The 15197-nt window shown below is 36.2% G+C and overlaps 1 protein-coding gene across 1 annotated transcript in view; it reads left to right on the top strand.

Annotated features, from left to right (window-relative positions):
* The first annotated feature begins 587 nt into the window (after window positions 1-587).
* Window positions 588-15197, top strand: part of spata20 (spermatogenesis associated 20) — a 51900-nt gene continuing 37290 nt past the window's right edge. The window contains exons 1-12 of the mRNA XM_067368577.1: window positions 588-1023; window positions 2430-2567; window positions 2730-2794; window positions 2872-3026; window positions 3105-3248; window positions 4109-4310; window positions 4516-4646; window positions 4756-4860; window positions 5137-5211; window positions 6030-6242; window positions 9079-9271; window positions 10304-10472. Of these exons, the coding sequence (XP_067224678.1) occupies window positions 821-1023; window positions 2430-2567; window positions 2730-2794; window positions 2872-3026; window positions 3105-3248; window positions 4109-4310; window positions 4516-4646; window positions 4756-4860; window positions 5137-5211; window positions 6030-6242; window positions 9079-9271; window positions 10304-10472 (1793 nt within the window). The 5' untranslated portion in view covers window positions 588-820. The remainder of the gene's footprint in view (window positions 1024-2429; window positions 2568-2729; window positions 2795-2871; window positions 3027-3104; window positions 3249-4108; window positions 4311-4515; window positions 4647-4755; window positions 4861-5136; window positions 5212-6029; window positions 6243-9078; window positions 9272-10303; window positions 10473-15197) is intronic.

The following is a 15197-nucleotide window of genomic DNA, read 5'->3' as shown; positions in this document are numbered from 1 at the left end:
ATTGTTAAATTAAATTTTCAAAGAGAATTGTTGTGAAGGGGGAGTTTTTTTTGTAGAACATGTGAGTGCTTTTTTAAAAACTATGATATTCCTAATATTCCTAATAATTTTTTTTTTTTTTTTTTTTGTATTTTCTCTTCTACTACTTTAGGAAAACTCTATGCTCATAGATCAAAATAAATTTAATTAGATTTTAATTAATTTTAACCCAAAGTTTTGATTTATTGACAGAGTTTGATATTGCAGGGGTTTTCATACCATGTTAAAATTAATAAATAATGATATAAAAAAAGATTAAAAGAAGTAAAAATTTGATTAAAATATGTTACAATTAATAAATAACGATCTAAAAAAGACTAAAAGAAGTAAAAATTAGATTAAAATATGTTAAAATTAAAAAATAATGATATAAAAAATTAGAAGAAGTACAAATTAGATTAAAATATGTTAAAATTAATAAATGATGATATAAAAAAGATTAAAAGAAGTAAAAATTAGATTAAAACAAACAAACAAATAAATAAGTGAATAAATAACACAAAAATGTGATTACAATAGATAAATAAAGCATCGAACAGTACAGTACTATAATGAGTAGGAAAAATAATAATAATGTAGCCTAATAAAAACTAAATATTTTCCAAATAAAATTTTAGAAATATTAATATATTTCCTCATACGATGATAAATCTCGGCATCTAAAAGACTGAAACCTATATCAGATCTAGCGCGACATCTAGTGGCGCATGCATGGATTTCATGTCACTCCACTGACAGTTCCTTGCGTGAATCCGCACCAAGGTCAGGTTGGTGCGGATCTATGATGCTGAGATTAGGCTTCGTAAGGACTACATCATCAACCACCACCAAACACATCGCACAGGCCAGGCTCTTCACCAGATCCTTTCTGCGAAAAGACAACCATACTTTATATAAGAGCCGGTGCTCTGGACTACCACAAACTCTCCAGTTTAGACAAAAGTCAGTGCTTGCTAGTACCAGATTGTCCTGGGACAACTTCAGGTAGGCACTGACCTCTGACGCAGTCTGTCATACTCCCAGTCTGAGCGCTTCATGTCTGATATGAAGACTCGAGTCGCACAACCGGTTATAAAACGCTGCAGACTTCGTTAGCACTGCTGCTAGCACAGAGACCTTGCCCAAAGTCTTTAAATGCCTATGTTTCTAAACACTGATCAAAAAATAGTCGCGTTCTGACGTTCAATGCGTAGACAATGCTGTCTAGATAGGCAGCTTACTAAGATTTGAGACACAGCACTCGTTTACTTGAAGTAAATCATATGCTATTGGACTGTAAATGTTTCTTAAATGTTTGTTTACATATAAAAAGCTGACATTCCCTGTCAAAACTGGTTTGTTGGCTAGTTTAAGCTGGTTTTAGCTGACTAAAATGAATGTTTGAGCTGTTTTAACTGATCTTATAATATGTCAGTGCCATTTGTTTGTCACAAGATGCACACCAGTAATGTTTTTTTTGTTTTGTTGTTATTGTTTTTATAAAAGCTATTGAAATGTCCTAATTTAACTAAGGCCTAATCCTGGCTTAATCTAAGCCCTGTCTGTGAAACCAGGCCTATTAAGAGCAGCAAAGCTTGTTTTTCAGCAGATGTGCTTAATTTCATTTCATACTACTTGCAAATTAGTCACCATGACATCAATTGTTTTTATTGAATATTGCAGTATTTATTATAAATTATTTATCCATGCACATCATTATTTTTTAAAAAGATTTGTATGCCCTTGTCATTTTTAATCAAAATAACTTCCCCTCCCTCCCTCTTGCAGCGACTTCTCTTCTCTTCTCTTCTCTTCTCTTCTCTTCTCTTCTCTTCTCTTCTCTTCTCTTCTCTTCTCTTCTCTGATGAATTGTTTTTCTGCCTAAGGGTGGGATAACCTGTCACTCACATGAGATCTCAGCAATAGCAAACCTAAGATCCAGTCGATTTCCAGTGGACAAAATCATATGTCACCCTACATTTTTTCTTGTTCGAGAAGCTGTTTCACTCTTAATGTCACTAATGGGAAAAAGACTATTGCAACTTCTGTTTAATGCAGAATTTAAGCAGTATGCAGTATGGAATTGAAGACTTCAGATGCAAAAGCCTCTAAGTGCCGTCTAAGCTCGTATGTTTAGGTTCAGTAATTAAACTTTAATGGCAATTAATAGGTCATTTTCATTGCCATTAAAGTGAAATAACTGAACCTAAACATACAAGCTTGATAAAAATGCTAATTATAGAAGAAAATTTCAGATGGCACTTTTGTATCTGAAGTCTTCATTTCATCTGTACTTTATTTTTTATTATTTCCTGGCTCCCTGTTTACTTAGGCCATCTATTCGGTGGTGGCACTCAGTTAGGGCAGTTCAGTATCGATTTTATGACAACTATATTCTCTCATTGTTTTAGGCCTTCTGGAGCGGTTTTCTTCAGCATGGCATCAGGGAGTGATGGACCTGACAGATTAAAGACCCCAAAACACACCAATCGCTTGAGTAAAGAGAAGTCCTCCTATCTGTTACAACATGCACACAACCCTGTGGACTGGTGAGGGGCTCTGAGATCTTCAGCCTTGCTGTAAAACACAGTTTAGATGATTAGATGATTACATTTTTGGAGAAAGCATCACCAAAATCATCCTGTGAATAATTTTAAAAACTTATGTATAAACTATAGTTTTCCTAATATAACTTTTTTTTTTTTTTACAGGTATCCATGGGGGCAAGAAGCCTTTGATAAAGCAAAGAGTGAAGACAAGCCCATTTTTCTTTCAGGTAACATTATGATATGTTTGAAAACATATTGGATGGTTGGTCCATCTTTTATTACACTGTTCTATCACTGCTTACAGTGGGTTATTCCACCTGTCACTGGTGCCACGTGATGGAGAGGGAATCGTTTGAAGATGAGGAGATTGGAAAAGTCCTCAGCGAGAACTTTGTGTGTATAAAGGTGGACAGAGAGGAGAGGCCTGATGTAGACAAAGTTTACATGACATTTGTGCAGGTTTGTACTTGTAAAATTCATTGTTGTAACTTACATTGCGTCTTGCTGATTGAAATACAATTAATGCTTTCTGCCCAGGCAACAAGTGGAGGTGGTGGCTGGCCAATGAGCGTGTGGCTCACACCAGATCTCAGGCCATTCATAGGAGGCACTTACTTTCCACCCAGAGACACTGGAAGAAGACCTGGACTGAAAACTGTGCTTTCAAGAATTATAGAACAAGTAAGAATTGAGACTGACATTTCCTTCATTTATGTATTGGGAACATTAGTGTCTTTATTTTATTTTATTTTATTTTACTTTACTTTGGTTATCTTATCCTGTCTTATCTCATCTGGTCCAGAAGCCACAAGAGGGTGCTAATAATAGGAAAAAGTTAAATTTAAGAAGTTAGACATAATTACTATTATTTTATTCTTTTATCAGTGCTATTTTTTTTCTTTAGGATTATAAATCTAACAGTAGCATTAAAAGAATTAATAGAAAGTAAACATTTTCCAAATAATATATACCATTCAGAAGTTTTTTTAATACATATATTCAGAAAGGATGCTTTAAATTGATCAAAAGTCACAGTTAAGACTTTTATATTGTTACAAAAAAAGATATTTTAAATAAATGCTGTTTTGTTGAATTTTTTATTAATCAAAGAAGAAAATGCATCACATTTTCTACAAAAATATTAAGCATTAAAATTGTTTTCAACATTGACAATAAGAAATGTTTCTTGTGCACTAGTTTAGCATATTAGAATGATTTCTGAAGAATCATGTGACACTGAACACTGCAGTAATGGCTGCTGAAAATAAGGGATCAATTACATTTTAAAATATATTAAAATAGAAAACATTTATTTTTAATATTTCTTTTTTTTACTGCATTTTTTCGAATAAATGCAAAAATATATTTTTCACAGTTTAAAAGGGACTTTCTGCATGAAAATATATAGCTGCATTTATATTTACAAAGAGGGTCCCCTACACGGAGATCATAATATTTTTGGGTCAGTGATATTAAAAGTTTGACAACCCCTGTACTATGGTGCTGTAATATTCTGAAGATTTTCATACTATGTGTTTTAGTGGCAGAGTAACAGAGAAACCCTGGAGTCGAGTGGAGAGAGAGTACTGGAAGCCCTCAGGAAGGGGACAGAAATTTCTGCCAGCCCTGGAGAAACTCTTCCATTTGGTCCAGATGTTGCCAACAGATGTTACCAGCAGCTGCTTCACTCTTATGAGGAAGAATATGGAGGTTTTCGAGAGGCGCCGAAGTTCCCTTCACCAGGTAAACAAATACTGGGATGAATTGAAAGGATTTATCACCAAAACCTGTACAATATTTACAGACTGTCATTAATTTGTTATTAGAACAGACTCACAAAGTGAATGAACACGATATCCTGTTGGCCACCTGTCTTGTGAGGTAATTACCTGACACATATGCATTTACATTAATAGTGTAAAATGGCCTTGTGCTTTTCTTTTCGCAGTGAACCTGATGTTCCTGATGTCATTTTGGGCAGTAAATCGTGCCAGCTCTGAGGGAGCAGAAGCGCTGCAAATGGCCCTTCACACTCTCCGTATGATGGCACTAGGGGGCATTCATGACCATGTGGCACAGGTGACATGCAAAAATTGTGTATTCAGAACCTGTCTTGAACATATGATGTTAAAAATCAGTTCTTCGCTTTTAATTACTTAACTGAATGCAATGCTACTCTTTCTTTCAGGGCTTTCACAGATACTCCACAGACTCCTCCTGGCATGTTCCTCACTTTGAAAAGATGTTATATGATCAAGGCCAGCTTGCTGTGGCCTATATCACTGCTTACCAGGTGGGAATATGTTTCTGTGTTTTCATGTATAATATTTTAATGTATGATATATTTTCTGTCTCTTATCTCTCCAGATAATTGCTTATGTCCAGAAAGCCATAATGAAACACTGTACATTTGTAGACACAATAAGGACTTATTGGTGTTATATATTGCTTATTCTGTGGTTATATATCAAAAGCCTAAGTTAAGATGATTTTAAGAGTTGTATAATGAACCAACGATATATCTGGCACTCGCTGGGTGTGGTGTTATTGTGGCTGTTGATCTCTGCAGGTATCTGGGGAACGCCTATTTGCAGATGTGGCTCGTGACGTGTTGCTATATGTCTCCAGAGACCTAAGTGACAAGGTGAGTCTTCTTCTCCCTCATTAAATCCCAAATTTGGCATCAGTCAATGCTGAATCAGCACCGACCCACAAAAGCACTGAAAAATCGCCCAGGTCGAAGCCCTTTTTGAGGTCATCCCTCCTCCACTCTCTAGCGCTGAGTGCCAGCCATCTTGTGATGATGAATGGTTTGACGACACCCACAATTAAAACCACCTCAAATTTTTAAAATCATATTTTTGAAGATTTATGGAGTAATTGGGTACCAACAAAAGCATACCTTGAACCTCATTTTTTTTGGTTGTGAGAGTCAAGGTCATGATACACGGGGCAACTTTTTGAGCAATGTTGCTGGGCAACTTTGCAGAGTGATGTTGCTTGGCCACTTTCCCATTGAGAATGGGCAACAAATTTGTATCTGGATACTTTAGATCGAAATATGTTGACTATTCTCAGTGGGAAAGTGCCCAAGCAACATCGCTTGGCAAAATTGTCTGGCAACATTGCTCAAAAAGTTGCCCCGTGTATCAAGACCTTTACACTAGAGGTTAATGTTTCTCTTTGACCCAAAATATACACGTTTGCAACGTTTGAAAACTACATTCTCTGTGTACTGTAAATCATTCCATTGTTATACTTTCAACAACAACAAGTCCACTGTATGCTAAACTTATGTACATAACATGTTTGAAATGTATTAACTAGAGAACTTTTTGCCAAGAAGTAATAATCCCCTCAAGAAGCCACAACGTAACTTCAAAAACAGACTACAAGTGGCAAAAAAAGAAAAGAAAGAAATAAAAAAACATTTGATTTTGAGCATTGTGCTGCCATCTGCAGTCGGGCGGCTTCTATAGCGCTGAGGATGCAGATTCCTTTCCCACGGCGGAATCCACTGAGAAGAGAGAGGGAGCGTTTTGTGTGTGGACAGCAGGAGAGATCAGAGAGCTGCTTCCTGACATCGTGGAAGGCGCCACAGGAGGCGCAACACAGGCGGATATCTTCATGCATCATTACGGTGTGAAAGAGCAAGGCAACGTGGATCTCGCTCAGGTTTGGGAATTTAAGGTTTTTATGAGAGCTAGAACCTGTCTAACCATATTACACTGATTCTTGGCTACAACACTGAAAGAAATAAAAGTTTATGTATATAATTATTTTGAAGTAGATTAATTTTCAGAGGTATAAAATGCTTAAATGCAAGCTTTTTTTTTTTCTTCCATTTCCTTACAAAATGTTTGTTTTGCCTTGCTGTAATTAAAAAATATATACACACACACACAAAAAAAAAACTAACTTGTTAAATAATTATAGCAATTACTTGCAAATTTAGCATTCAACTACTAAAATAATTATTATAAAACGGATAGTTCCGGCTCTGGATTCTGATTGGTTGAGCTGTGTTCTAAGCTGTTGTAAATTATTTTACAAACATACACCCGGGACCTCATTACATCAGTATTACTGCGCTACTGTGTCTGTGTGTTGTTGCGGTTCCATGTGTATTTCACAAAAAGAAACCATTGTTTATTATTTATAAAAAAGTTGTAAATACAACCAAAGTCCCTTTAAGACTATAGTTATATAGTTCTAGTTATTCTATAGTCTTTGATACAACACAGCTGTGACCGCTTCACCCAACGGTTCTGTGTATCATTGTACAACACCCTTAGCAACCACTCTTAGCAACATAAACATATGTTTGTTCTCATTTGATATTGTTCATTGAAGCTAACTGTATTATGTAGAAAAGTATTTTGAGAGAGATATCGAGTAACTGAGTGTATTACCTAGATTCAGATTTAGCATTCTCCTTCAGGTCAGTCCTATGTTCGCAATAAAAAAACCCGTTTGAATGGCCGCTGCGATCTTGTCCTTTTAACAGTTAATGGATTTTTCCTGTTTTTCCCATGTCCTGCTGACACACAGCACTAATCAAAGCATTTGTCATTTTTTCACAGTCAGGGACTATTTTTTCCAGCGGAAGGAAGGCTTTTTATGATTTTACTTTATGAAAGTTGCATTGATACATATGTTTTGGCTTTAATATTTGTATTGTGTGGTAACCGTTTTAAAAAAGCAATAATCCCTGTGAAGCCATGGTTTACATTGAATTTATAACAGCTAAGGGGGTTTTAGGCACTCCGCTCCGCGTGTTATAAATTCACTGTAAACCACGGCTTCTTGGGGCTTATTGCTTTATTGAAATACCATTACAAAAGAAAAGTCTTGCAAATATCTTTAAAGCTGCAGTCAGCATTTTTTTTGGCCCTCTAGAGGTTAATAAACAGAACTGCACGCGTCTTGCGGAAGAACATTGTAGCCGGAGCTACTTTTCTCCGTGTATGTCTATGGCGAGTCATGCAGTTACTGTGATACTCTGCGGCGGGTCCTACCAGTCCGGTCTGAAATAGTCTGAATATAAACACTTATTATAAGTGTACCATAATGATTCAGGGTAAGACAAAAACATGGTTTGGAAAATGGTTTCATGTTGTACATTCTCATTATATAATTTTTGTAAATTTTGAACAAAAAAAAGTTGCAGACAGCAGCTTTAACTACACTGTCAGTTAATCCATCTGAAGAATGTGATTCACTAACTGAACTGCAAATTAGAAATAAAGCAAGATTTGTGGTATGGTCTGTGAAACATGTTTTGCAGACCATAACACAAATCTTGCTTTATTTCTGATTTGCAGTTCAGTTTGTGAATCACATTCTTCCGAAATGGCTCTGGCCGATTCAGTGAGTTTGTGCAATGATTCAGTGAAGGATTTGTTAGACTATAGTTGTGTTCAAAATCACATACTGTCTAGTAGTTTGCTACTACATTTGGTTTGAAAATTTAAATTTATTTTGCAAAATAATAGCATGGTATGAATATGTGTAGAATTATTGAAATTTGTTCTATACATCCACCATTTTGTCACTGAGTCTGTGGCGTGGCGTTGCTTCACTGCCATTCACAACTCCACTCCTGTGGCCTCATGGGATAGTAAAATGTTCATCAGATGTGCACTTCAGAGTATCACTGGAAGTGGTAGATCATCACTTTTCGTCTACTGTTTTATGAATACTATAAATTTGGACATACTACTCTTCTCACATACTATTTTTCACCTACTATATACAAGGGAAGTAGGCATATTCATATTCATATGAGTAATTTCTTCAAGAAGCGGACTATTCTTGTTGATCTGTTTTGATTCATTAAAAGATCCAGATCATAATAGTCATTTGCTCATAAATCATCCTCCACAGTGTATGTTTATTTTGAAGGGTGCAGAGAGAAATGACAACTCTAAAAATGATGCATCTTCTTTTTATTATTTTGCAGTACTCGCATAACTTTGCGGTCACGTAACTTTAAATTCAAACCGCAAACTAACACTCACAACTTAGGTGAGTATGATTTTTTTTCACCACGGACGTGTACATTCAGCAGTGGCAAAAAGTAGTGCAGGAAACCTGCTACTAATAAGGTCTATTTAAAAAATATAACATATATTATTTTATACAACAAATAAAAAATTAATTGCACAATAAAAAAAAAATTAAGGTTCAATGACTGGTGGTTTTAAGAAAATAAACAATAAATTGATGAAATCGTACATTTGTACAAATAATGTACTAGTTATCTTCTACTTAAAATCAGGAGGCCAATTGTTTCTAATACTAATAACACTAATATGTTTTGTCTGACATATTTTGTCCCATTATATCTCAAAAATCAGTGCATATAATTAGCATATGATGTTTTTGACACATAATTTGTGAACAAAGCCCATTTTATGATGGTCATTAATTTTTAATAGCTGGGATTTTTGTTTTAATTATGTGCATTCACTGATTTGTTTTGATTCTTGTGTTCTTGGTGTTTTTGTAGGACCCCCATGGAGAGCTGCAGGGTCAAAATGTGCTGATTGTGCGTTACTCAGTGGAGCTCACCGCTGCTCACTTTGGCATCAGCGTGGACAGACTGTCCGAGCTCCTGTCCGATGCCAGGGCCAAGCTGGCCGAGGTTCGGAGAGCCCGCCCACCTCCTCACTTGGACACCAAAATGCTAGCTTCCTGGAACGGTATGTTTCCAGCATCCTGATTGGAAGAATATATGAGTGTCATCCACTAATATACTGCTGGAAATCCCAGAGCAATGAAAGGCTGAGGCATAAAGAAAATTTGCAATGCTTGCATCCCCTGAAGCTATCCTTCCGATTTTATTGATTTCACTTTGCAAACAAGGTCCAGTGTTCGACAAGCTCCTTAAATGTTTTTTTTTTTTTTCTTCTGGGTTTTCCTTAATAGCAACACTATGTTAGAGTTCTTTCATGGGGCGCTTAGATGTGGTGCCAGGCCTTTAAAAGCCCACAGAGGGGACCTCTGGGTTGTGGTCTTTGCCCTCGTTGTCTTTAATGAAGGGATATCAAAGCCTTCGCAGGGTGCCATGGCCCCTTTGGAGCTCTAGCTGACAAAAGCGCTCAAAGAATAGTGACTAATGAGCTGATATCTTAATTAAAGAAAGCCTGAGACATTGTTTAATGAAAGTGTTCCTTCCAGAGCTACGCTCCATTACATTCTTAATGCATACAGACTGGATATTGCTACCTGCAGAGTAACCCTTCACATTAATCAAACCTGATAGGCCCACTTGCGTAGCCGTGAGACATGTCTGGGCTACAGGCACACAGAGCTCTGACAGGACTATTGTTAGTGATCCCCGACCCTCTGAACACATTGTACTTTTGATCTTATAGACTCAGTCTCCTTTCAAAGTTTCTCTGTCTTAGTTGGCACCTATTGCACATTTTATCAAAAGGTTTTTAGCCCCTGTTAGGGGAGAGTTTCATTATCTGTGGGGCAGAACTAGAATACTAATCCAAAACTTTGCAACAATTTGGAAGGAAGGTGGAGAAGGGATACAAAACTGTCATGTGGTCAATTTACCTGGAAATGCTTCATAACAGTAGCTGTGTTTCCATCCACCTATTTATTTAGCAGTTTCTTGAGTTTGTTTGCTCATTTCTCAAGTACTTTTGCTGGAGGAAAAAATGAACATGGTCAGGTTTTCCAAAGTTTGTAATCTGTCCATTCCCATTTCTTTGGATGGTCAGGGCTGATGTTGTCCGGGTTTGCACGTGTCGGAGCTGTGCTGGGTGACAAGGCTCTGCTCGAAAGGGCTGAGCGAGCAGCTTATTTTCTCCAAAAATACCTGTGGGATGAAGAGGGCCAGAGGATTCTCCATTCCTGTTACCGTGGAAATAACATGGAGGTGGAGCAAGTGTAAGGAACATTTCTGGCTGTACTAAAATAACATGCATTCAGCCTGCTATAACACTGAGGTTGATTGTGGTGGTTTGTAAGCTGTTTGTTTGCTAACCTACATCTAATATCTTATAATTACAAAATTTTATTCTTTTAATTCTTTTTATATTTTTTTGTAAAATACAATATTTATTCAGGATTTTTCATTGAAAATTATATGGTAGAAAGGGTACTTTTTACATATTATGCTCAGTGTTGTTATTGTTAATTAGAACTATTAAAAATTGTTGTTAATTGAAATAAGGCTGAAATAAAATAAACACTGAATATTAGATATAATATTAGAAACTTAAACTTAAGAAAATAGAAGTGTTGCCCTGGCAACTAACGGAAATAAAATAAGTTCTAAAACGACAATCTAAAACTAAAATAAAAGTAAAGCTAAATCACGGAGCCCTGCACATGAAAAAAAAACAGTAGGCTAAATCATGCGCACAGTTTACTAATTTGTTCCCTTGATTTATAAATCGTGAGCATGATTTACTAATTCGTTCCCTCGATTTGCTAAATCATGCGCACAATTAGTAAATTATACAAATACAAATTAGTAAATTAATTGTGAGCACGATTTAGTAAATCGAGGGAACTAAATAGTAAATCATGCACACGATTTTGCAAATCGAGGGAACGAAATAGTAAATCATGCGCACGATTTATAAATCGAGGGAACAAAATAGTAAAATCTTGCGCACGATTTATAAATCGTGGGAACACAATAGTAATTCATGCGTACAGTTTAGCATATCAAGAGAACGAAATAGTAAATCGTGTGCCCGATTTTGCAAATCGAGGGAACGAAATAGTAAATCATGTGCACGATTTATAAATTGAGGAAACAAAATAGTAAATCTTGTGCATGATTTATAAATCAAGTGAACTAAATAGTAAATCGTGCACACAATTTAGCAAATTGAGGCAACGAAATAGTAAATCGTGCGCACGATTTAGCAAATCAAGGGAACGAAATAGTAAATTGTGCGCATGATTTATAAATCGAGGGAACGAAATAGTAAATTGTGCGCATGATTTATAAATTGAGGGAACGAAATAGTAAACCGTGCGCACAATTTAGCAAATTGAGGCAACGAAATAGTAAATCGTGCGCACGATTTAGCAAATCGAGGGAACAAAATAGTAAATCGTGCGCACGATTTAGCAAATTGAGGGAACAAAATAGTAAATCGTGCATACGTTTTAGCAAATCGAGGGAACAAAATAGTAAATCATGCGCATGATTGATTTATAAATCGAGGGAAAGAAATAATAAATATTGTGCATGATTTATAAATCGAGGGAACGAAATAGTAAATTGTGCGCACACTTTATAAATCGAGGGAACAAAATAGTAAATCGTGCGCATGATTTAGCAAATTGAGGGAACGAAATAGTAAATTGTGCACACTATTTAGCAAATCGAGGGAACAAAATAGTAAATTTTGCACACAATTTAGCAAATCGATGGAACGAAATAGTAAATCGTGCATATGTTTTAGCAAATTGAGGGAATGAAATAGTAAATTGTGCACACGATTTATAAATCGAGGGAACAAAATAGTAAATCGTGCACACAATTTAGCAAATTGGAACAAATTTTATTTAAAAAATAAATTTTATTTTATTTTATATAAAATAACATTTATTTTATTTTATTTAGGAACAAATTGTATTTATTTTTTTTCCCCCTGCATGTCATGTGCTGGGCTCTGTAATAAATAAATAGGAACATAAAAAAATAATAAAAAAGTCAAAAGCATAAAACAAAATTGCTAAAACAAAAATTGAAAATAAAAGCTGATTCAAAATAATAAATACTAAAATTATAACAATGATTTTGATGAGGTTGTATTGGATGTGTCTTCACAGTGGGCCAAAAAAACTAGCACACATTCTGTCTTGCTTCAAAGTCTTAATTGCCTTGGCACATATCCTGCTAATGTAGAAATGACCCAGAATCAGCACAATACGAAGCTTTTCACGTATGAAATCGCTCACAGACACACACACATATTCACTGGCCTCATTCTTGGGGTAACCTCTCATTTGTACCTCTCATTACCACTCTGTGTCAGCACATCGGTCATCCCACAATGCTGAGTGCGCTTCTCAAACCACGCTAATCATTTTTATGAGTTAACCCACTCATAATTTATCACTGATCTAAACAGCCTATATTTACACCTTCATTTTGAACCTTTTTTGTTTGAGTGTTCATCAATGGGATAATGAAAAAATATGTTGTTGCTTCGTTGTGAACATTGCATAATGCTTAATCAGGAGGAGCACTCCCTCTGTAATCATCTGATTGGCCTTACTTTAAAGTTAGCGTAGGATGAGATGTTTTCTCCTCTTGCAGTTCTGTTCAGATCTGTTTGTCTAAGGGAGATGTAAAAATCTGCATCGGTTTGTTTTTAATTGCCTTTGGAGGATTTCCCTCACCAAGAATAATTTGCAGGTGTCCCAGCAAGAATGATTTACTGGGGAATTACTTGTGTTTCTGGCCACCTGATTTCATTCTCAAGAGGAACTACTCTCTTGCTTTGTTTCTCACTTAATATTCCACATCCATAGTTAAAGGAAAAGTTTTCAGAAAATGAAAATGTCATTGTTTACTCACTATTATGCCATTCAAGACACCATTAGAAATTCTGAAAACTGTTGGTCACACTTTTCCATGCAGTTAAACTGAATGGGGGCTGAAGCTTTCAAGCTTCAAAAAAGGACACAAAAGCACCATAACTGTATTATAAACAGGTCCATGCAACTTATTTGATATATTCCAAGTCTTCTGAAATTATATGATAGCTTTGTGTGTGTCAGGGTTACAGTATGTTTAGTTTCATTGTGTGGTTTGGGGTTTTGTTTTCCCTGTTCCCATTTAGCTTGTGTTCCTGGTCATTATTAGTTTCCATAGTTACTCATTAGTTCCACACCTGTTCTGTTTTCCCTTGAGTACTCCCTGTGTTTATAAGCCCTTGGTTTTCTCAGTTCAGTTCTTTGTTGTTTATTTTAAAGTGTAGTTGCCTTGTCGATTTTTCTTCTGCATATTCTCCTGGTCTATTAAAAAGACTTTTGGAACTCATTCTGATTTGTGCATGTTCATCTACACATAACAGTGTGAGAAGAAGACTGAAATTTGCATTATTCACTGATAATCTTCCCCTCCAGTGAGCTGTTAAGTCACTTTGCTTTCTTAATGAATTACTGGTTTTGTGAACCAAATTCAACTCAAAAGAAGGATTCATTCACAAATCAGACATAGCTACCTCTTTCTTGACATCCACCTTAATGTTCCTCGTCAAATTCAAGATTTTCAATAAATAATGGTTTAAAATTCACTCTGCTTTTCACACAAAGCTATCATATGACTTGGAAAATAGTGTGTGACTCACATGGACCACTTTTATTATACTTTTATAGTGCTTTTTGGAGCTTGAGAGCTTTAGACCCTATTCATTATAATTGTTTGGAAAAGAGCATGGAAAACAGCCTTACCTTTTGTCTTCTGCGGAAGAAAGAAAGTCATGTGGGTTTGGAACAGCATGAAGGTGAGTAAATGATGACAGAATGTTCACTGTGGGGTCAACTAATCTTTTAAATAGCCCTGTGCCATACAGTGAAAACATTTAGAGAAAATCTGGCTTCAATGTTTGATAAGAACGAGACAGGTTACTTGACTGTTGTAGTTCTCAAATGGAATTAAGAGCCTTTTATTGTAATAGAAGAAATATGCTATAGTATCTGAGCCAGGTAAAAATGTAGTGCCAGGTGAATTATTCATGAACCATCCAGTGGCTGTGCTGTTATTCCAAGGAATGTGGCAAGTGTTCCAAATCTTGTTCAGCTGTATAAAAATCATACTGCATAGTGAGTAGATCTATCAGTTTGGAACAAGAAGCCCTCTGGCTCCTAAGATAGATAGAGGTTAGGCTCTTTTTTATAGCTTCGGTCTCCTGACAGGTTTGTGTAGAAGTTATGATGTGGCTTTGCTGCACTTTGAAGAGACTGTATCACCTGGTGGGAATACAGACATTGAACAAGGAGGGAATGGAAAAATCCAGGGAGAGCTGTTCATTAAAAATTGACTGGCAGGCTGATTTGTTTTGTTGTCTTGCTGGGAAGAAAAAAAAAACTGAAACAGAAGAGTCATATTTTTCTCTGAGCCCATAAACCCTGCTGTGGGTCGAGGATACCTGAGAAGAAACTTACATCACAGTTCAATAAAGGGCTAGTTAGCATAGTCCAGTTAGCTCCTGCTTCGGGCTAGCTGATCCTTTAAGTCTTGCAAGTTGCGAAGTGGGTTCTTTTGACTGTTTGTCCCTTTTCAAAGTCACTAAGTGTGTGTGCATGTGTATATATATGCATATGTTTAGGACCTAGTCACTAGGTTCTTCTCCAAATTCACCTGGCACTTATTGTACATGACATGTGAATAGTGCATTAAATCTGACAGCTTGAGGCAATGACATGGAAGGGGTCAAATGTTGAAGGCGATCTCCTCACTGGCACCTCATGACATTTTTCATCCCTTGGAATGCCAGTTGTTTGAACTAAGAACCATGGAGGTTAAGTTCCCAGCTTTAGACCCACCTCGTCTGCCCTGTTGCCGACACTGTGCTATCTTCAGACCTGTCACTATCTGTTTCCTCACACTCAGCTGGCTACAGTGCCACCTCTGTTTAAGGG

This window comes from Chanodichthys erythropterus, chromosome 19 (assembly GCF_024489055.1).
Source record: "Chanodichthys erythropterus isolate Z2021 chromosome 19, ASM2448905v1, whole genome shotgun sequence".
In the NCBI taxonomy this organism is placed as follows: Eukaryota; Metazoa; Chordata; class Actinopteri; order Cypriniformes; family Xenocyprididae; genus Chanodichthys; species Chanodichthys erythropterus.
This window is presented reverse-complemented; position numbering and strand designations above follow the sequence as displayed.